At 42.5% G+C, this 21,300-nt stretch overlaps 1 protein-coding gene across 1 annotated transcript in view; it reads right to left on the reverse strand.

Moving 5' to 3' along the window:
- BMERB1 (bMERB domain containing 1) overlaps positions 1-14,228 on the reverse strand; it is a 49,039-nt gene extending 34,811 nt beyond the window's left edge. Inside the window, exon 1 of the mRNA XM_050317057.1 lies at positions 14,043-14,228. Within this exon, the coding sequence (XP_050173014.1) occupies positions 14,043-14,148 (106 nt within the window). The 5' untranslated portion in view covers positions 14,149-14,228. The remainder of the gene's footprint in view (positions 1-14,042) is intronic.
- Between the last annotated feature and the right edge of the window lie 7,072 nt (positions 14,229-21,300).

Consider the following 21,300-nt stretch of genomic DNA (forward strand, 5'->3'; position numbering starts at 1 on the left):
ACTGAAATAACAGAGTGACATTTTTCCACCTCTTTCTAAGAGATTCTACCACCATGCATTTCATATCAGCGATTCTCCTACTGACCTAGCCAGATGGAAGGGTGCCCTCATTATCCCAGTAGGTCTAAAACCAGAAGTTTCTCCTAATATTCTGTTCTTCTGGTTTCTCTTCTGTTCCCCTCTACACACAGATAAACAAATAAATTAATCTCTGCATATGAGACAAATTAGCTGATTTTTCACGGTACTGTCTCAGCACTTGAGTAAGTGCTGCTTGCAGAAAAAACAGTGATTTAACTCATTTGTCTGTGAACATCCAGTCCCTACTACTGTCCAGCCTGCCTCTGCCTGACCTGGATTTTGGGAAGCAGCTTTGCTGCAGAGTTGGGTTTTCTCTGAGCCTTGAGAACAGGGGCAGCAGCCCCGGGGCACTGCATCCAGCTGTGCTGCTGCTTCCTCCTGGCTCCAGAGAAGGAGTGGAGTAAATTGCTGAACATCTTTCCATTTCAGTGTGTACCTGCCAATCCCTCCAGCAGCCAAGCAAAGGGGCAGAACAATGGCCATGCCAGTTCCTCAGCCCTCCCCACCTGCCTGTTTTAGGGAAGATAGAGGCCCCTATTTTGTTGGGCTTTACTCATAAGCAGCTTAGACTTTAGGTTACCTTCTTGAACAAACAGCTTTTCTTATCGCAGTCGTAGCTATACCACATATCACAGAGAAGATTTTCTGGAATGTGTCCCATTTAAAATGGTGCCCAGAGAAATGCTCAGTACCAAGGCAGTATGTGAACCTCATACCTTCATACTTCACGTGGGAACTCTCCCTGTTTTGCAAAAATCAATGTGTGTGATACAAATCCTCGGTGCAGAGTTGGAGGTCTCCAGTATGAAAAGTCAGCTTTCTTATGAGGCAGGTGTTAGAAAAATTAATTTTGTTTCACCTGAGACAAGAATTTCATCTCGATGCATCTCCACATTACAAAGCTTAAGGTCAAGACTTTTGACACATGCTGAACATACACTTTACCAAGAATTAGCCACCACAAAACCAACAGATCAGACTACCGTGTTTCTTAAGTGAAAATTCCCTACTTATGAATTAAACATAAGCCTAAAAAGAGCTAGAAATATATTTGTCATTCAATGAAATATTGGGATGCCATCAGCATGAAATCTGTTGTTTTTAAAAATGAATTAAGCTAAATTGCTTCCTTTTTTCTTTCTCTTTCCCCCTCAGGTAATCTTTCCTATTCAATTCTCTGGCTTTGCAATGAGATTTTCCTATTTCAGTAGGTGTTTATATCTCTCCTGTTGCCATATGAAAACTTCTTGCAAGCAGCAAAGAAAATAATATTGACTCTATTCAGGAATTGTTTTCGGATTGACTGAATAGACAAAACACACTCACTATAACCTGTCTCAGACCACTGTTCATAAAGTAAATTCTACAAGACCAAGTAATTAATTAACCTTTTGTTTGCAATTTGAAGTTCTGTTTACAAATTCTCATTTTTAATGGAAATTTATTTGTAAACAGAAAAATATAAGTTCCTTCTAATTATTTCCTCAGAAGTCACTAAGCAATGTTAATCACCTCCTGGATCCACTAAGCCTTCAGTGATGAGTCTCATTTTTACCGACCTTTATCTGAATTGATTATCTTTGACCTAATTAGTGTTGGTGCAGGCTGGGGTATAAACTAATACTCAAGTATTGCTGTAAACAGTTCATGCTATTTTATTTGCGTGTTTGCACATTTTTCACCTCATTTGCAATATTGATTCATTTAGAAAGATGCACATCTCAAAACAACTATCTCCCATGCTACCTGTTTCTTTATTTGAGTCACCAACACCCCTCTTATCCTACCCAGCATCTGATAGTGCCCTTGTTTTGCCACAAAAATGTCATCATTATCCAGTCTTCTTGGATAGCAAACAGAAAACTCCCTACTGTTAGCACAGGAGGACTCTCCATAGCACCTAGAAACTGAAGAGAACCCTGATCATCTGTTCTAGTAAATATAAAATGTTTTCTATCTGGGATATTTTGCCTTTCTAGCACTCCAGAATAAGGAAGGCTGGAGAAAACATTAAAAGGATATTCCACAAGAAGGGATCCTGTTTCCTGCTGCTTGTATATTTTACTCCTGCATGGCCTCCTTATAAACACACAGATGATTTGACTTCTAAGAAATGTCTTTTCTCCCTTGTGCAGACTGAATGCAAACATGCTACAAGGACAATATTTTCTTTGGTGTAAATAACCTATATTTAGGAGGACTCACAGAGGGAGACAGTTTTTTCTTGTTTACAACACAGTTGTGTAACACCTTCCAGCATGAAAATAGTTACATCAGATTTACTTTGTTGTGGCTAACCACGCAGTTTTAAAACAATAACATTAAGTGCTGTCATTTGCATCACTACAAGAATTTTTTACAATGGTATTTTATATCCAGACTATTCTACATAAAAGACAAACTCAATAAAATTTCTTAAAAATTACTCAGGGGAAAAATTCACATCAGCAATTATGAAATGACTACAACAAAATAAAACTAGGAAGATGCTCAAAAAAACGCTTTGCCTGGCTAAAATTGATGCTGGAGGAGCTCTTGTACACGCTCTTTGTTTTTGATAGGGAATTAGCCTGAATTTTCAGCACCCTTGCAGTGTATCTCTGCTGAACAGACACGACAGACTATACAAGCTCAGAGCGTTTTTATGCATTAGGTGTGGTCTTCCAGTCCTCAAATCACTGCAGTTCTGCAAACACAAACCCCAGAGCAGGAGTGCTGTGCTTTGAGTCGCAGCTGTATTTCTTTGAATGAACACAGCAGAGGAGGCAGAAAGCTGCAGTAAAGACAGGAGGAATCAAGGAGTGGATGAATTAGGCTCAGTCATTCATCCCAGCACACCGTGCCTGGATATCAAAGTCAAGAACTGAACGTCGTGGAAAATGTTGCTGGAGCCAGTACAAGAGCTGGCACCCGTCCTGCTCAGACCCCCATGGCAGCATATGGACATCATTTCATACAATGTAGCCAAACCTTGAAATAGGCCTTAATATGCCCCTCCTCCCCCAGTTATTGTCCTAGTACCACTAGTACATCCCTGCTGAACAGTTTTATTCACTTTCTCAGTAAAGAAATAGAAAGCACCAGCTGGTCACTCACTGCCTCCAGGTACCTCAGTGCTCCTCACACCACAAGCACCAGCCATTTGGCCTCATTCTAGTGACCTCCAGTGCCTCAGAGAGAGAAAATAAAATCCAGAAATCAAACTGCATTAGTTCCCTATTTCTAAAGGTCTGATTTGTGAGAACAAAGTAGCTCTCTGACCATCTTAACTCTAGAGACAGGAGTTGCAGTCCCAAAGCTACCTCTTGGTACCTGCTCCTTAATGCCTTCACACCAGGGTGTGGGGAGTGCAGGACAGAGCAGACAGAGGAATGGACCAAGGGCTTAAAACAGCAATTCATTTTTCAAATTAAACCTGTGTGAGCTCAAAACTTGGTCTACATTCAAATAAATCCTGATGCTGACAATGTAGTTACTACTGGTCTTCCATATTCCTTTTACCTTTTCCCATCATGTTATGACTTGAAAATACAACTTTCTGCACTTCAAACAGCAGTTTGTCCTTCAGAGAACAGGGAGAATATGGAGCTGTGTGCAGGCTGGTGGGAAAGGCTGCACAGTGTGTATGATCTGACAGCTGTTTCTATGAAAAAATGGATCCAGAGCAAGACCCAAAAAAATGAGGGAAAATTGCCTTTCAAGGTCTGACCCAAAGCCCTCATTGTCAGTTTTATTCAGTGGCACTGGGTTAGACCTTTATCTGAAAGGAGCTATTTTAGTCTGGCTCAGGAAGGCTGCCAGGAGTCAGGAAGACTCAGGAAGGGGTTTCTGTGCCCAACCCTGCCACAACCCTGCATGAGACTGAGTGCTACCAGAAGGCTGTAAATAGAAACTGGTACAGACAGTACTGTGGTAGGTACCTTCCCTAGAGTGGAGCTCCTCTGAAATCAAGGCACATTCCCATCTGGAGCAAGACTGGGTTTAAGCCACACTCCAAAGAAAGCAGTTCATGCTTCATCATTTCATTTTATGTCATAGAGATTTAAAAAGCAATATTTTAAAAAACACACGTTACTTGTTCATTTACTTCTGTCATTTTGCTCAGTGGTCAAAGGAAACAGCTCATGGATTTCCATTTTATTCCTCACCAGTGTCATATTCTGATCCTGCAAGACTAACAGAAAGCTTCAGTATTTCCATTACAAATGATGTAACAGTGCCAGCCACAGCTAATGTTCAGTTTTTAAAATCTTGTTTAATTTGGTATTTTTTAGAGGTTTTTTCTATCTTCATTAAATTTTAATTCAGAAAAAAAAGTCAATAAAATGTCCAGTCTCAAAGAGTCTTGGAAAACCTCCTTACGAACGTAAATATGGTTTTTCCTACAAACATCAATTAATAAAGAGCAGCATATGTTGCAAGTGAAATAGTAGTAGAATGGTCACTGACATTTCTAGATTTCTAGAATTTCTAGATTTCACATCTTCACAACACTCCTTCACAACCTTTGGAATTATCCAACTGCATAACAGAAAGCTTGTTTCTCTGTCTCTCCCCACTCTGTGATGTGATTTTCTAATAACACAGTTTTCTAACAGTGATCTAAACATCTTACTAGCAGCTGGTAGATAATTTTAGGCAACCTTAAAACCATAATTATTATAGACATATGAGTCCATTCCAGTAAAGAACAAAGTGATACTGGTATGGAGAATTGCTTCAGACAGTAAAGAAACTGGTTCACATAACAGATTCCCACTTCAGCAAGTAATTAAATACTGAGAAGATGCTCCTCAGAAGCCAAGAAAAAAAAGATGTTTCACGTTTGACAGAATCATAGAATCAACCATGTTGGAAAAGACCTCTGAGATCACCAAGTCCAACCTTTCATCCAACCCCGTCGTGGTTACCAGACCATGCCACTGAGGCCATACCCAATCTCATCTTAAAAACCTCCAGGGATGGTGAATCCACCACCTCCCTGGGCAGCCCATTCCAATGTCTGATTACTCTCTCTGTAAAAAATTTCTTCCTAATATCCAACCTAAACCTCCCCTTGCAGAGCTTAAGACCATAGTAACAGGACGAGTAATTTCCCAGAGGGATGACTGTTGCTGTTCCTAAGGCCATGGGCACACAACGTGTGCAGTCTGACAGCAGAGCGGAAGGGCAGGCAGCACAGAATCGTACTGGGATCTTGTTCTTCAATACATGAGGCCCACAGGACTTTCAGGGAGCCACAGGAAAAAGCTGTCCTTCCTTAAAGATCAAACTGCCAGAGCCAGTGGAGCCAAAACCAGCTGGTTCTTTCTCAGTGAACTCTCAGGTGAAACAGCACAGGGCTCCATCTCTCCAACTCACACAAACGATGACAGCTGGCAAAAAAATGTGTTTTCTTTCATCTGTGGATGTGGAGTAATTCTCTAGCACCCTGTTTTCATTGAGTTAATTGCTTTTGCATACTTACTTTGGATTTGTTTTTTAAATATGCTAATATTTTCTTCCTCGCAACTGGCACTGGGCAGCTGGAAGGCTGAGCTGACTGAGGGCTCAGAAGTGAAGACATGAAGGCAGTTCAGCAGTCTTATCTACATCTGAGACAAACAGGTAGCTGGCTGTCACCTTCTCTTTGCATAAGAGAAAGAAAGAAATTCTATAATTGCAGAACGTTTCACACCTTACCAAGGCAGAGACAAATGGATCTTGATTTTACTGGCTTTTAAAACACCGTGGCTGTGCCCTTCAACTATCACATCCCACATACTCTGCCTATGCCACAGACAAGTATCAGCCTGAAGGAAAATGTGTGTCTGTCTGCCAAACTGCAGGAACTTCAGTCCCCTCCCAGGCAGAATGCCCAGAGGAAACTGTATGGGAAGCCATGGTAGAAGATGAGAGGAGAGAAACTACAGATTGGATAAGGAAAGCAGGGGCACAAATGCACAACTGAATTTCTGTGCCTTTCTCTTCTGTCAAACGGGATAATTTGAGGAACAGTCACTCACCGTAGGGGCTCCAATGTATCACCTAATGATTCACTGCTCAGAGACAAGGAGATTGAAATGTCATTACTCCTGCCAGTGCAAACAGTTCTCCAGGGAATGGCTGCTGACCGAAGGACAGGCCCAGTGAGCAGTGAGGGCAGAGAGCAAACTCATGGGGCACCTGACTCAGATGCCTGGGAGAGTCCTCATGGAAATGACAGCCCCCAGATTCCCTCCTCAGAGTTTCCTACAGAGAATCAAGCTGAACAGGGCTCCAGGAGATGAAGGCACAGAGCCCAGTCCAGGTCTGCTTTTACTGAACTCAGAGAGGAAATTTCCATTGATTGCCATGAAGTCAGGACTGTGTTTTGTACTCGTAACCAAGAAAGTGTCGGTCAGGCTTTCAGTCCTCTCCCAGGGATGTCAGGTCACGGTCTTGTTCTTTTGGGTTCAACACCATTACCCTACAACTTACTTTGCTCACCTGTACTGAAAGGACATTAGTGGTAAAACAACTGTTGATTCATTTTATGGTGGTTTAGGTGATGGAAGGGTTCAGGGCAATAAAAAGATCCTTAAACACTGCTGATCTTCCTATAATAATAAATTACTTCTTGTGTTTTGGTAGTGTTTGCAATCATTAGGCTTTTGCAATGAGCAGCTTGTCTCACTGAAAATCATTCATCCTCATCCAGTGACAAATTATTTTCTCAAACACTTTGCCCTTTATGAGCTGACAAAATGTTGATAATTCATGTTTCATTGCTGATCCTGAAGGGCAACTAACATAATTATCCAAGGGTGCTCCTCCTGATTTCTCAGAGCTTGCCCTCCAAGCATACATTTTTCATCTCTGAGTTTTGAATGCATCTATACTATGCCTTTTATGTAGTCAGACAGCAGCACATGGCTCATGGAAATAAATTAGCACTATTTATTGAGTCTCTGGGTCTATTTTACTAAGTAAGACTTCTATGAAAATGGAACATATTCAGCTACAGAGGAAAAACCCTCTGGGAATCAGGATTAGGGAGTGCTGGGTACCAACCTTCCTTGTGCTAATGACTGCAAGAAAACTCTGGAAACTTCACACACGATACACAGTATTTTGCAGTGCATGCCCAATCCTGAAAGAAAGTTTTAATTCCTGTTTTATAATGCACTCTTGAGGTAGACATACACACATTCTCACAAGTGGTTTCTCTGATGAAAACATGCCATGCAACTAAGAGATCAGTTATCAAACACAGTCAAAAAAATTACACAGACTGAGTCCATAATCCCACAGGCAACCAGCAGCAAGGATGATTTATGTAGTTCAAAGTGTCCTACTTTCCAGGTCTAAAGCATTTTTTCTGTAAAATATGTTTAAAGGAAATGAGAAAGCTCATGAGCAACACTCCCAAATATGACACTTTAGCTTCATCCGTAACTTTTCCAACGATTATTGGTTGGCACAGGTCTGACTATAAACACTGCATTGCATATTAAGTGTTCATTTCCTGCTTGGTACACACAGTTGGACACAGAGTTTTTGGAAGTCATTAACCCTCAGATTTATGAGTATTTCAGCTGAGAGAAATGTCTTTGCTGAGATATGTGAGTACATGTGCAGCAGTAAGACCTTGTTCCATAATAACCAACACGTCTTTGCGAGGCAGCTCCTGTTCAGAATTACACAGGATGGGTAACGTTGGAACAGACCACAGTGGGTTATCTGGTCCAACCTCCCTGCTCCAGCAGGATCATCCCAGAACACATGGCACAGGATTGTGTCCAAATGGTTCTGGAACATCTCCAGTGAGGGAGACTCCACACCCCCTCTGGCCAATCTGTTTCAGTGCTCGGTCACTGCACAGGGAAGTTCTTGAGAAACCCACACGAAGTTATCACCTGGAAGAAGCTGCTGTAAGAGTCACAGTTCCTGCCATTGCTGATCAATATTTTAGCAGGACTGCACTCTGAGGCACTAAAATATTTTCAGTTCTCCCTTTCTCTTCTCCCTCTGTCTCAGCAGCTGCCTGGAGCAAACAGCTGTGGGAGGGGAATTAGAAAAATGAGACAATGTGTAGACAGTATGAACTGGATTAGTCCCACTCTGTAAATCATCCTCTGGGCTCTTTGTGAAGTAAACCAAGATACATCCATCCTTAATGAGTTACAGGGATGCAGCAATGACCTGGTGGATATAATTAAGTGGTTTATTTTGGTTTTAAGAAATATATTTTGCAGAAGGAGACAGGATCAGGATGCAGTACATGTAAATGTGGATAAGCAATGAAAATGCATATAAATTGTATGTACAGTCTGCCAGCCAAAATCACCAATGACTTACAAAAACACTAAGCTGTGTAGGAGAATTTTAGAGCCATCTGACTGCCATCAAAGCAGCTGAGTTGTACAACTGTTTTATAGAAAATACCCTCAATCCTTTCTAGAAACCCCTTCTGATTTTCAGTGTGGGAGTTCTGTCTTGGTTCCACAGATCAGAGACAGGCTGCTTTTCCTCCTGAAGTACAATATAAATATGTTAACATTAAAAATGATGAACAAGGAGAAAATCTAGAACTGGCAGCATCCTTTGAATGAGTTGTCTTTGTTGATTACAATACTTTGTCAAATATTTTCTAAAAAGGTCTAGTGTAGACTATTAACGTTTTATTGTCACTTTGATTTTTTTGGTCACTCATCAAAATTTTTTACAGCTTTCTTTTGTTGAGTTTTGGTGTGTTTTTTTTTTTAAGTGGAGACATGGAAAGAATCTTAATTACATTCTCTTTTTGAAGCCCATGTTCAGTCCTTCATAAAGCCAAGAGTCTTGCTATTTCTATAAAAAGAAGCATAATTGTGTATATCCTTCTGTTAGCCTCTTTCCCACCTATTTAATAGATCTGTTTGTCTCCTTTATTTCCTGTAGTAGATACAATTAACAGTTATGGGGAATTTACAATAACACAAGGGCATCACTGGGAAGGAACAGCAGTGGTAGTTGGGCTATATGAATTTTCTTTGTGCCTGTGAAACTTTCTTTTTTCCTTTTTCTTTTCCTTTTTTTTTTTTTTAAATCAGATTGGAAACATGATGACACTGGGGGACAGTATTACAAGAGCATGGTAGGCAGAGTCATACTGCATTTCTGATTGACTGGAGAGGAGTTAGAGTAACAAAGTTTTTATGCAAAGTACCAGTGTGTGTTTGTGGATGTCTGTGCCATATGTGGGGTATTATGGAAGAAGGCCCAAAGGTGTATGTTTGAATATTTAACTATCAGGTGATAGAAACACCTATAATGGATTCCTGTTTGGATTTAACTGTGGGTAGTGCAGAGTAAACTTCAGCCCCTTGTCAGTCCCAACTTGTGAGTCTTCCCCCATACCGAGAACTCCTGGATTCCCAGCACTGCTCTGTAATTTCGGACTTGGCAGCCCCGAGCAGCACTGCAGCTTTCTGACCACACCTCCTGCCCTCTCCTGCGAGACAACACGAGCCACCTTTCACTCTACAAAGCAATACAGGAGCAAGGAAGTGAGGACATCTGGCTGTGCCCCACATCACGGCCCAAGGCTGTCTCCACCTCTGCCAGAGCCAAAGGTCTGCTCTTCTGCAATCACTTGGGACCAACCCAGCACGACACAAAGGAGTGCACTGATGTCTCACAGGAACCAACTCACTATCCAGTCTGTCAATACTAGATACAAAGAGAGCTATTAAATCTCCAACATTTCTAAAGCTGACACAAAGATTCAAGAATAAATTGGCATTTACCTGCTTTTTGACTAATACATGGAGGCATATGATTAATACAAACCCATCCTAACTACTCATCAGAGATCAGAATGACAGATAGATGTCACACGACACCAGCTGTACAGCCTTTACTGTGCAAGACAAATGTGTTTCTCTGTTGCTACTTGATTGATTTTTTAATGTTGCAACAGAAATTTTTCAAATTATTATAAAATATTATTAAGTAACATTAACACATCATGAGCTAGATCCCGTTCTAAGAAGCAGCCATTCTCTTCTGTTAATGAAATCAGGCCTTAAAAGTCACACAAGCAGTTTCCACTAGATTAGATACAGCAAATAGCTATTAACCAGGGTATGGATGCCTTTTCTTCATTCTTTGGTCACCAAAGAGAACAGATGACCAGGCTACATGATCACTATCTGTGGTTTTCTCTGAGCTTTTCAAGCTTCTGCAAGCTGAAAGACCATCTCTGTGCATAACAGCACTTCTAAAATGAGTCTTGAACGAAAAATGTTCCAGATAGAGATGTCACCCACCTTCCCATGGTGCCAAGAAATGCAAATGCAAAATATTAAATAGTGCATGTTTTCAGTGCTCAGCAGCAGAGCATATAAATACATATGAGTCTCTTTCTGGCTAACAAGCTTAGAAAGATTTTCAAGATAAACCAAGTGAATATGGTGAAATAAGTTTTCACACATGTTAGCCCAGGATCTCTGTGAACATGGGATTGGTACTATCTTGCTGCTGTTGGAATAATGAGAGCGATCTCAGAACTCTATTCACCCCTCTGGTGCTGTTCTGGAGTGACCTGCCATCTCACATTCCTTGCCTGGACATAATCTGTGGCACAACACTCACAGCATGAAGGGAGAGCAAGTAAAGCTGGCTGCAAAGGCTTCCTGCTGCTACTGAGTCTCATGCTGGGAATCTCCAGCTTCTTCAGCGCTGGGCTGTAATAGGGCTCCTCTCCCTGTTCTCCACTTCATATTCCAGAACAGCTGAAAAGGTGGATCTCTGCACCACAGCAGTGTGGCAGCTTACCTCCAATGCTGAGTTACCATTCAGATGAAAACAACAAACAAACTTCATGGTGCACTAAATTCCATCAAAACACAACCTTCCTTACATTGACTGAAGCTGTGGCATTCTCGGTGAATTCTGCATTTAGCTCCAGACCTCATACAAACTGAGAGAGGACAGAAACGCTCAGCAGAAATGTATCCAAGAAGTGCAGTGTACAAAAGGATGGTGCAAAACTGCTTTGTTTCTTTGTGGCTACTCCCCTGATGCAGTGTGCAGTTATTTAATCAGGGCATTATGAGTCCCTGCCAACAGCAAGACAGATGATTGTAAATGAAGCTGTGCACTTAGTAATGAGGACTGACCAAAACACTCGAGTGCTCTGCTTCAGAGCAGACTCCCCAAGACTATATTGTAAAAATCATTACTGAGAAGGCTGCAACCGCATTATTATTATACAAGCCTGCCAGTTTATAGGCTTCTCTTTTACATGCATGCACTAGAAAAGGCAGGAGTTGCTCTGTACACGCTAAACCATCCTCTTCAGTGTTCTCTGGTCCTTGGAAACTCCCTCCTGTATGTAAGAAAAAGGCTGTTAAAGAGACACCTCAAAACAATCTGTTTCGTATTTTGCTTGCAAACCCAGTGGAGATCGTGACACCCTCAGGCTGCAGGGCATCAGATCCTCAGGTACTGTGAACCAGCTTAACTCCACCGATAATCTGGCTGAAAGAGGCCACTGTAGAGTAGAAATGTGCCCGATGTTACATTTCTTTGCTCTGAAGTAACTCATCTGTGGTTATAACCAATAACCGGCAATGCTTTCAGTACCATGGAGAGAGAAGTTAGCACAGAGCTCCTTTTCCATCGAACAAATTAAAGACAAACTACCCAACTTCCATGCCATTCTGTCTGTAATGGACATAACCAGGGGGCACATCCTCCTGTGATATCACAAGGCACCGACCAGGAAACAGCCCTCTGTTGTGTAGGATTGTACAGATACACAAGGTCTGCCTCCAAAGAGATCATGATTTATCACAACAAATCATGAAAGAAAAAAGAGTCAATGCATATGTAGTAATGGGCTTCTGCTTTTGTTAATACTATTACTGAGCATTTAATATTTAAAACAATATGCAAACACCAAAGGCTAATTGTTGACATCAATAAAAAAGGAGATGATGGTTTTTCAGCATCTTCACAGACCTTCTGGAGACTACTGTCATCATGCCATGCAATTCAGGATGGCTGTAAGGAAGCATTACAGTAAATAGTAAGAGCTATTTATTTTTAATCAGTGCAAAAGTGTGACCAGAAGTCAGTGTTAGTATTTAAACAGGAGAGATATGCAGAAACCATTGAAACCAGCTACTATAAATAGCATTTTCCACAGTATTTTAAGAAAGCTGACATCTATGAGCAAACAAAAGAGAAAAATTATTCAAATATATAATACAATAATTTTATGCTTTTCAAAGAACAGATCATGGCCTCTAGATTAATTCCTATTTTATATCTGATTTTTTTATACACAGAGACATATTCCTAATAAACAGAATGTAGTATGTAGAAGGGCAGCTCAGCAGCAGAGCCAGGGTGCAGACACCCGGACACTGGGTCCTAGTCCTGCCAACAGCCCCTTCTAGTGCCGGGTCAAGCTGTGATCTGGGTGGCAGCTCAAGGCTGAGCATGTATTTTTTAACAGATCAGGTCTCCCACTCAGCCTTTGCATTGCCCTCTGCCAAACAGACAATCTTTTGTCCAAAGCTTGCAAGACATAACCCTTCTGTCACCTCAGCCTACCAGATTTTGTTATTATTATTATTACAAGTGCTGCACTGCACTCAGCTCCTGAGTGCTGGCACAGAACCAGACATAGTTATGAGAGCAAGAAAAGCACTTTTGTATCATGGCACAGCACCTGCAAAACTGTTGCATGTGTCTGACTCAACCAACTCAGTCAACAGCGATTTCAGTCTCCAATTCCATTTTAGAAAGTGTGGAGTTTCTCAGTCCTGAACCTATGCCAGGCACTGCAACAAAACCAACACTGCAACTGAAGCTTCCGAGTGGGAGAGTTACACCCTGTCATCGGTACAGGGCAGACAGTGACATATGCATGGAAAACTGAAGCCAGTGGTGAAGTATCTTCCAAAACACGTCAGTATCTGAAAAGTAAACATGGCAGAAGCACTGTCTAAAATCTGCTCCCAGGGTGCTGCAAAGCCATGCAATGCTAAAAGGCATCCAGGTGAGACTTCAGGATGCACGTAAAAAGATGGGTGGGGAATCAAGAATATCAGCAACCCCGGTATCAGCCAAGCTGAAGGTGTCAAAACATATAACATACAAAGCTTTTTTTTCCTGTGACCTAATCAAACACTTGATGAAACTTCTTAGAAAATATTTTCCTTAATACTAGTACAACAGCTTTTTGTGACAATCTTATCAACATCTTTTGCCTCAGTGGTTACCTGGAAAATTAGAAGGGGTTTATAGGCTTGTTAGGTTGTACAGAAGATAGTTCTGTCAATACAAGAATAATAGCTGCTATCTTAGAGACAGCAAGGTCCCACGGATAACCTGAATCGGCAGCTATGTATCTTTTTAACTACTCTTTTCATCGGCACTTGGGAAAGGTTATGTCAATTGCTGCTTTCTGGAAAATTATGATTTCAACAAAGCTCTTCCAGCACAGAACATTTGTTGAGCTCATAAATACAGTGCAGCCACCGAAGGCGTGAACTAAGTGCTGTATTGCTGTACCCTCCGCCTGAGATGACAAGAGGGAATATCGCAGCTGCTGTCCGTGCTTCTCAAACGCGAAACACATTAAAGACCGGCAATATTTATGAAAAGCCACATATTAAATCCCACCTATACAAGGGGGGAGAGCAAAACGTCCCAGTCATCCCTCCTCGGCCGCCCGCTCATCGCTTCACTTCGCGGAGCGAGCGAACAACGCGCGTCCCCAGGAAAGGCTGGAGCGCCCGGGGCTGCACCGCGGCTCAGCCCCGACCCTCCAACAGCTGTTCGTCTCCGGCACAGCCGCCTCGGGAAGCAGCAGAGGGCAAAACGGTCACACGAACCTTCCTCCCCGAGAAGCCCCGGGGCGGCTTCGCCCCGCAAACAGCAGCCGGACCCGGCGCCTGGGGGCACCGCACCGCCCGGCCGGACCCGCATCCGCGGCCCCCACTCACTTCTGCCCAGCGCCTCCGCCTTCCACTCCGTCTCCTCCACTGCCCCGTAGCGCCTCGTGGGTCTCTCGGCCTCGGCGCTGGCCGAGATGGATCTCCGGAGCTCCATGGCCGTGCGGGGCTGGGCGCTCGCCCGCTCGGTGCGCGGGGCTCGGCGCTCCCTGCGCGGAGCGGGGCCCGCGGGCGGGGGGCGGGAGGGGCTCGGCGCACATGCTCAGTGTGCGGGGCTGGGCTGCGGGGGGGGGACACGGCGCCAGGCACCGTCACCCCGCACATGCTGCGCCCCCGCCCCGCCCCGCTGCCCGCCCGCGGGGCACACGCGGCCCCCGCAGTGGTGATGCCGTGCGGATCGGAGCCCCCGGGTGGCTGGGTTGGACCGTGCCCGTCCCTGTCCCTGCGGTGCCCGCGCTCCCATTCCATCGCCAAACCGCTGGGAAAGGCGAGAGTTCGGAAATGCGCTCGCTGCCAGGGCACGGGAGGACTGTCCATCTTGTGGCCGGTGCAGCACTGAGCGCATCTTCTGACCTGAGCCGCTGGGGAATAATGGTAAAATCCACAGCCACTCATGGCTTTTGTAGTCTAACACATCTCAGGTTGCTGTGCGTGCAGCCTTTGGCTTTCCTGAAAGTCCTGCATTGAATGGAATGACACTCACTCCAGCATTGTGTTGCTGAAAGCCAGAGGACAGCGCTCAAACTTAAGTGATGGGGTTTTGTATTTCTCATAACTATTTGTATTTTTCATAGCGATTTGTGTTTTTCCTAAGCATGCATCTTTGCTGCTTATACAGCCTGCTGGGATTAGAGGAGAAGGAAATGACTTTGCAGGAAGCACAAGTGTGGTGACAACTATTGTTGTTATTAATTTTTTTTTCTTTTATTGCAGGGAAGGTTGTATGGATAAAATCCCTGAACAGCTTTTACAGATGCAAAGTACCTTTGCCAGTGAGATCCCATTGCACTTTACTGTGAGTGGTACCATTTCTGACATAAAGACAATGAAGCTGGAGTTAGGCAGGTTAGCCAGTGCCCCACAGCAAATCATGGGTTTAGCGCTCTTAACCTGATTTCCAAAGAACCATGGGGTACTGGTAATGCTGAACACATATGGGTGAACACTGGGAAAGCTTGCTTGTTTGTTTGTCACCTACTTTTGCCTGCAAACCTTTTCTTGTCCTTCAATCATCAACACTTCAGAAGTACTACCTCTGTATTCAGTGATGTACTTACTAATTGGACTGACACACTGATGCTATTGCATGAACAGTTTTGTTTGGGGAGTGCTTCACATGTTGGAGGAGACAAAACCTCCACATTGCTTTTAAAATCGTAACTGGAAAATTCTCTTGTTTTTCTTTCTGAGAATTGGAATTAGCAAGCCAAGTGGGTTGGACATTGTTTTAGGAGGTCCTCAGGTCTTTGTCAGCTGTGCTCCCCAGAGCTGTGCCATGATTTGAGCAGCAGACATGCTGGAACAGCTCCTGTTGTCTGTGCAGTGCTCCATCCTCACTGGCTTTGGCCTGTAGAGACAGAGCCCAAACAGAGCTGTGAGTCAAGCAGAAAAGCTGTGGCAGCACTGCACAGCTGATTTTGGGTGACAGCGCAGCTGCCTGCTGGGGTGGGCTGGACTGACTCACTGGTAGAAGTGAGGAACACAAGTGTGGGAGGAATAAGAGTCCATCTGGGATCTGGGTAAGAGTGGGACTAAGGGAAGCAGGCTGATCAGGGAGAAGGGCCAATTTTTGGTGGATCTTAACTTCAATCCATCCTTTCAAGTTTTTTAGGTAATTACAATCCAAGTGCATTGTTTAGGAGATGGAGGAATGATCCTAGAAAAGGCTGAATATTTTAAGCTCTGTATTTGTTGGTATGGGCGAAAAACACCCACCAGCTAGAAACGTGGATGAACAGAGTTTGCTTATGTAAAGCAAAGAATGTATAAGGTGATTTATTGTAATTAGGAAGTTAGCACCTGCCCATTTTGAAAAGTCACAAAATCCAGTAAGGCCCCCAGTTCTGCAGACTGCTGCATGTAAGAGCAGGTATGTGGAAGCTGTACTGCTTTTCTTTTGCACAGAAATTTTTGCCAGACTAAGGCCTCAGTATGTATCAATTATTTTGTTAATGTTGTAAGATTAGCATTTTTTGTTACTGTGACTCTGGAGCATTGTTACTGCTGCATTGGCAAGTGGAATTAAATTTCTCCTCTGCTGATGAGGTCCTTCAGTGCACCTCAGCAATATAAATGCTTTCCTTTACTCACAAAGGCTGGTTTTCTTCTGCTGAAAGCACTGTTAAGGAAGAAAATATAAAAATTCAGGTCTCTTCTCACTGCTCTCCCATAAGATTATGCCTGGTAGAAAAACAGAGGTGCACTTTGCTCTTGCAGTAATTTCCCCTGACTGCTTTAGTTCTCATTTCTCACTAAGCCCTGCCACCAGGAGCTACAGCTGGGCAGCAGCAGTTGCCAAATCCACTCTCCTGCCTCTTGCTCTTTGGCCTCCATCAGACATCACGGATGGCCCATGGCAGACACTCTATATAACAACAGCCACACTTTCCTCAGCCAAAGTCCCTGTGGCAGCATGGCTTGTAAATCTGCTGGGGAACAACAGTACCAACAACTTTCCTGGAGCTTCTCAAGCATCTTAGATCTCTCAGACTGAAGTTCTCAGAGCTCTCTTACCTTCAAGGACACATCTAGTGTATCAAAAGCATCTTTTAAAGCTGCTAAGTGGGTCTGAGTTGGGCTGCAAGTGAAGATAAAAGTCAGGGTTGTTGTTCTTAATCACACAGCTTAATCTTTCTAGACCAAAAATAACAGTGTTAAAATTCTGCCCAGGTTTTTAATTGATTTATCACTATAATAAAACCTTGCAAATCAGCTCCTGAAACAAAATGAATTCAAGTGGATTATGCACAGTTATTCCACTTTGTAGGCATAAATGCCCAGATCCATATCTAGAAGGAACAGAAGGGGCACTGTGCTCGTGTGAGTTGATTGTTTGCATAGCACAGGTTGTGGGACTTCCATTTGTGATGTAAAGTCTTGTTGAACATGAAGTTTTGTTTCAGAACATTTCTGTACTGGAGGAAATGCCATAATCCCATAATTCAAACTATCACCAAAAAAAAAAAATTCAGGTCTGTGTCATTCTAAGTATATATTTTAAATATTTATATTATCATTATCCCTAAAAGATCAGTATTAGACAAGAGTAAAACTAATTTGCTTTTCAAAGAGTCATAATTAAATATGATCTAATTAAAAAGAGGGGGATAACGAAAAGTTACAGGAAGATCCTAGATACAGAAAATAATTTCTTGCTGTGAGATTCCACCTTCAATTTAGTGCTAGCATGAAAGAGTTCTCAGGAGCCTGGGCTCTGCCACTGCCACTCTGCACTTGAAAGAGAATCTGCTGTACCACAACTTCAGAATGAGGGCCTGGACACATAAGCCAATGCATATCTTTATTATATTGCTCCCTTTTTTGTGAATCCTAGCTCATGTTCAATTACTGCCCTTTTTATACTTATTTATTTGGAATTACAGCCCTTCCATATAGCAACCATTCCTTTAAAAACATATTTGTTAGGATAAAGTAACTTCCTAAGCAATTCACAACAGTTGCAGTAAGGTAACTAAGAGGCTGGTCCTTTTCCACAGCTCCCCTACATCTCTATCAGGTTAGAAAAGTGCATCTCTAGCCTAAAAGCAGAGTGTTCTGCAGGCAAGCAGGGCATTCTAATCAGCTTGTTGTAAGGCAAATGAGATGCCTTGAATTTAATGCCATGAGTCTGAGGTCTGACAGAGATCCAAAATGTTTGAGTGTTCCTAAGTATTTCCACCCAAACACCTGTTAAATGTCATCTTATTCTGATTGTTTCATTTTAAAAATGTTTCCATGTGAAATATTGCATGAATGTACTGCTGTTTTCTACGTCTCATTAACCGTTTCATCAAACATGCACATAGAAAAAGTTGGCTGTAAATTCAACTTACTGCATCTACAAATTTCTAATAGAGCTGTGGAAGCAAAAGACGAACATTTAATGGCAAATTTTAGTGAACAGTGTGCCTAGTTATAGTATATAGTTATACTATAACAGTGGACTAGTTGTATGTGAGATATGACATGGTTCACATGGCCTGGGTCGAACTATACTGAGGTACTTCATGTCCTAGAAACTCTTTTTTCTGGGGGAATTTACTTGTGTGCAAAAATGTTAACTGGCAGCACTGGAGCTACAGTATCTGGCCACCTATCTCTTATCCAAATTTGGAGATCTATCGTGTGAAGCTGAGTCTGATCCAGCAAATATTTAGATAACTCCAAGGAGGAGGAGTGCTTAATTGCTTTTCTCTCTCAAATCAAGATAGAGCCTTGCAGGACTGAGCTCCTGAGACACAGGCTGGGCTGGACACAGCTTCTTAAACATTTGGCCAGTTTCAAATAGAGTTCAGGTAAAACTGAACTGATAAATCAATGGCTTATGCTCAGCTATGCCAAGTTTTTAAGTGTCTGTGTTTGACAATCTGTGTGCCTGTACTGAGCCTATTTGCAAACGTTCCTGAGAGGTGAGTAATAGAGACTGCTAAAGCTGGCACAGTACTTTCCACTTATTTAGATTTATCTCAGCTATTTTCAGTATAGAAGGCCAGAAAACACAGCACAAATTCAGGAGGTGCAGTAGCAGAAGAGACAGGGCATAAATGTCTGGTAAAAAGAATGGAAACAACCTGTACACTCCAATAGCTGTAGCTGGGACCATAACACAGATTTCAGACACATAGTTCTCTAAACTCTTCTCCTTCCCATCTTATTTTTGTCTTAGTAAACTCTTTCTACATTCACTGTCCTTTAAAGGTATGAATTTTGCAGCAAAAGCTGTTCCAGCATCTGTCAGATATCGTTACTAATACCATGGCTAGTGAAGTCGCCCATGTAAGAGTCTTATTTTTGGCATTTGGAGCCAAGTCCAGTGGTATGACTGGACTGATTGTTGTGCAGGTGAGTCACTGTGCAGGTGGCTTTTGCATCAGTGATGGGTGGCCATCGCTACAGAGAAAAATAGATGTTTGAGTTCAGTACATTCAGATGTTGAAATAAATTGGTCTGGGCCATTTTAGACTTGCAAACACAGCAGGACAGTAAGTAATATTTCAGTGTGTATGTGGGCATGTCCACTTTGGAGTAACAAACATACTGAGCAGATTTTGCAAGCACAGCAGCATACACCCCCCAAGCACAGCTCTGTCAGGGCCTGAGCCTCTCCTCATTTCACTTACTCCAAAATGTAAAGGTGACTTTCTGTAAGCTTCCATTTTACCTACACAAGTTTGCATCTTACACAAAGAGCTCAAAACTGCTTACAAGCTGTGAGCCACACAAAAAGACTGTGTCAGTGCCTTGCTGATGCGTGTTCCTGGGCAGCGTCCATGCTCCACTACCCCTGAATCCTAACAAACATGCCCATGATTTCTATGGACCATTTCACTACCTCCTCACTGGAACTGGAAGCTATAGTGTCACACCCCTGAATTCCTTATGACTCGAATTTCCCTCTCTATTTGTACCTGTGTTCCATTGCTTTTTCAATTTTTGCCCCAAAACAGTAAGCAAAACACTGTATAGGTAATTGCCATAATGTATCAGGTGTAATTATGAACACATAATAATTCATTACTGTATGATGACCATTCTGAACTCGACATTGAACTAAAGCAAAATCCTTCAGTGTCACTGGCTTGTCATGGCTAATCAGCTGCAGTTAACAGTCTTGTTATATTTTGGATGTAAAAGTATGTGATGCATGAAATGGAAGCAGCTGAACACCCTTAGTAGATAAGTAAAGGTGGTTTTTCCTTCACTGAGAGGTGTAAGCATTGGTAAGATAACAATACTCCAGGGGTCCAGTCTTTCAGAGGTACATTTCTCCAGGCCAGCATAGAACAGGGGAAAGCAAACAGCTAGAGGTGGAAAAAGAAATCATCAAAAGATTGTATTTTCTTTCCTGAATATTTATGCAACGAGAGGAAAGCTGCTTTCCTGACAAATCAAAGAAATAATAATGTGAGGGTTCATCCTTCTGTATGCACACACTAAGTGCACATCTCACTCACAGTGAGATATTTACTTACATGCTGATTCCTGGGTAGAATGTTGTAACTTATTATACCCTGTAAAAGGACACACAATTCAGAATGAAACTGACACTTCCTCCACAGATAAAGGATCTCATGTGGTGCAGAACTTTGTGTGCATGGTTTGTGAGTCCATATGGGCCAAACCCTGCATTTATCACAGCCATCTGAGTGCTTATGCATTTTGCTTCTGTTGTAACTGGATAAAGTGTGGTAGCAGAACTGGGGAACAGTTCTCCTTCCCATTCAGCTCCCATCCTCCCTGTATCTCTGTGACTGAGCTACCTACTAGGCTATATATCCCTGCTCCCTCTTGGTGTCTCTTTGATTTTACTGGTCTTGATAGTAGAACATGGAAAAAGGTGACTGCATCAATATCCCATTTTTAAGGTCTTTTCCTGGCAGAGGGAACATTTGCACAGGTGTTCCACATGACATCACTTACAAAACCCACAAGTGTGTGCACAGACCTGCTCTCACTTTTACCCTGTTGTTTTACAGCTTCACAACAGGCTTTCCCTGCACACAGCAAACAAAACCACCCAGTATTCAGTTTCTGAAGCTCCCCCATGTACCCCCTGCTACAGCAGAGGTGTCCTTGACACTGTCTTTTCAGACCACACTTCACAGCTCATTAGGCTTTTCCGGCCCTGAGGCTTCTGTCAGCACAAAACGTAATTGATACCAGTGTTGCATAGAGGGGAATGATGTAATTTCCTATACCCTTCACACTGAAGTCTGTTTTTCTATATGGATAGAAAATGCAAGACTTTTGGGCACTACCACAGTAATTGATAAACTGAAAAAAAAAAAAAAAGAAAAAGGGAAGGCAGTGTTGGTTAGGGTGGATGATGTGGAAAAGTATGTGCAACACGTTATCTGCATTCTTTGTTCTTGTTTAAAGTGGATTACAGGAACTTTGATCATTGTGAACTGGTAATTGTATGTGAATTCTCAGTGCAACTTCGAATGAAGAGAGCACATACAGTCCTTGGCTGTTCAAGCATAGAAACATTAAGCAGAAATAGAAAAAATATTATCTGAGGCATATGTGAAACAGTCACTGGGATTAATACAGTGTTATCAGTCTACATTTAAAATTAGAAATTGCACAG

Source organism: Myiozetetes cayanensis, unplaced genomic scaffold (genome assembly GCF_022539395.1).
Source record: "Myiozetetes cayanensis isolate MyiCay16 unplaced genomic scaffold, myiCay2020 scf20-37, whole genome shotgun sequence".
In the NCBI taxonomy this organism is placed as follows: domain Eukaryota; kingdom Metazoa; phylum Chordata; class Aves; order Passeriformes; family Tyrannidae; genus Myiozetetes; species Myiozetetes cayanensis.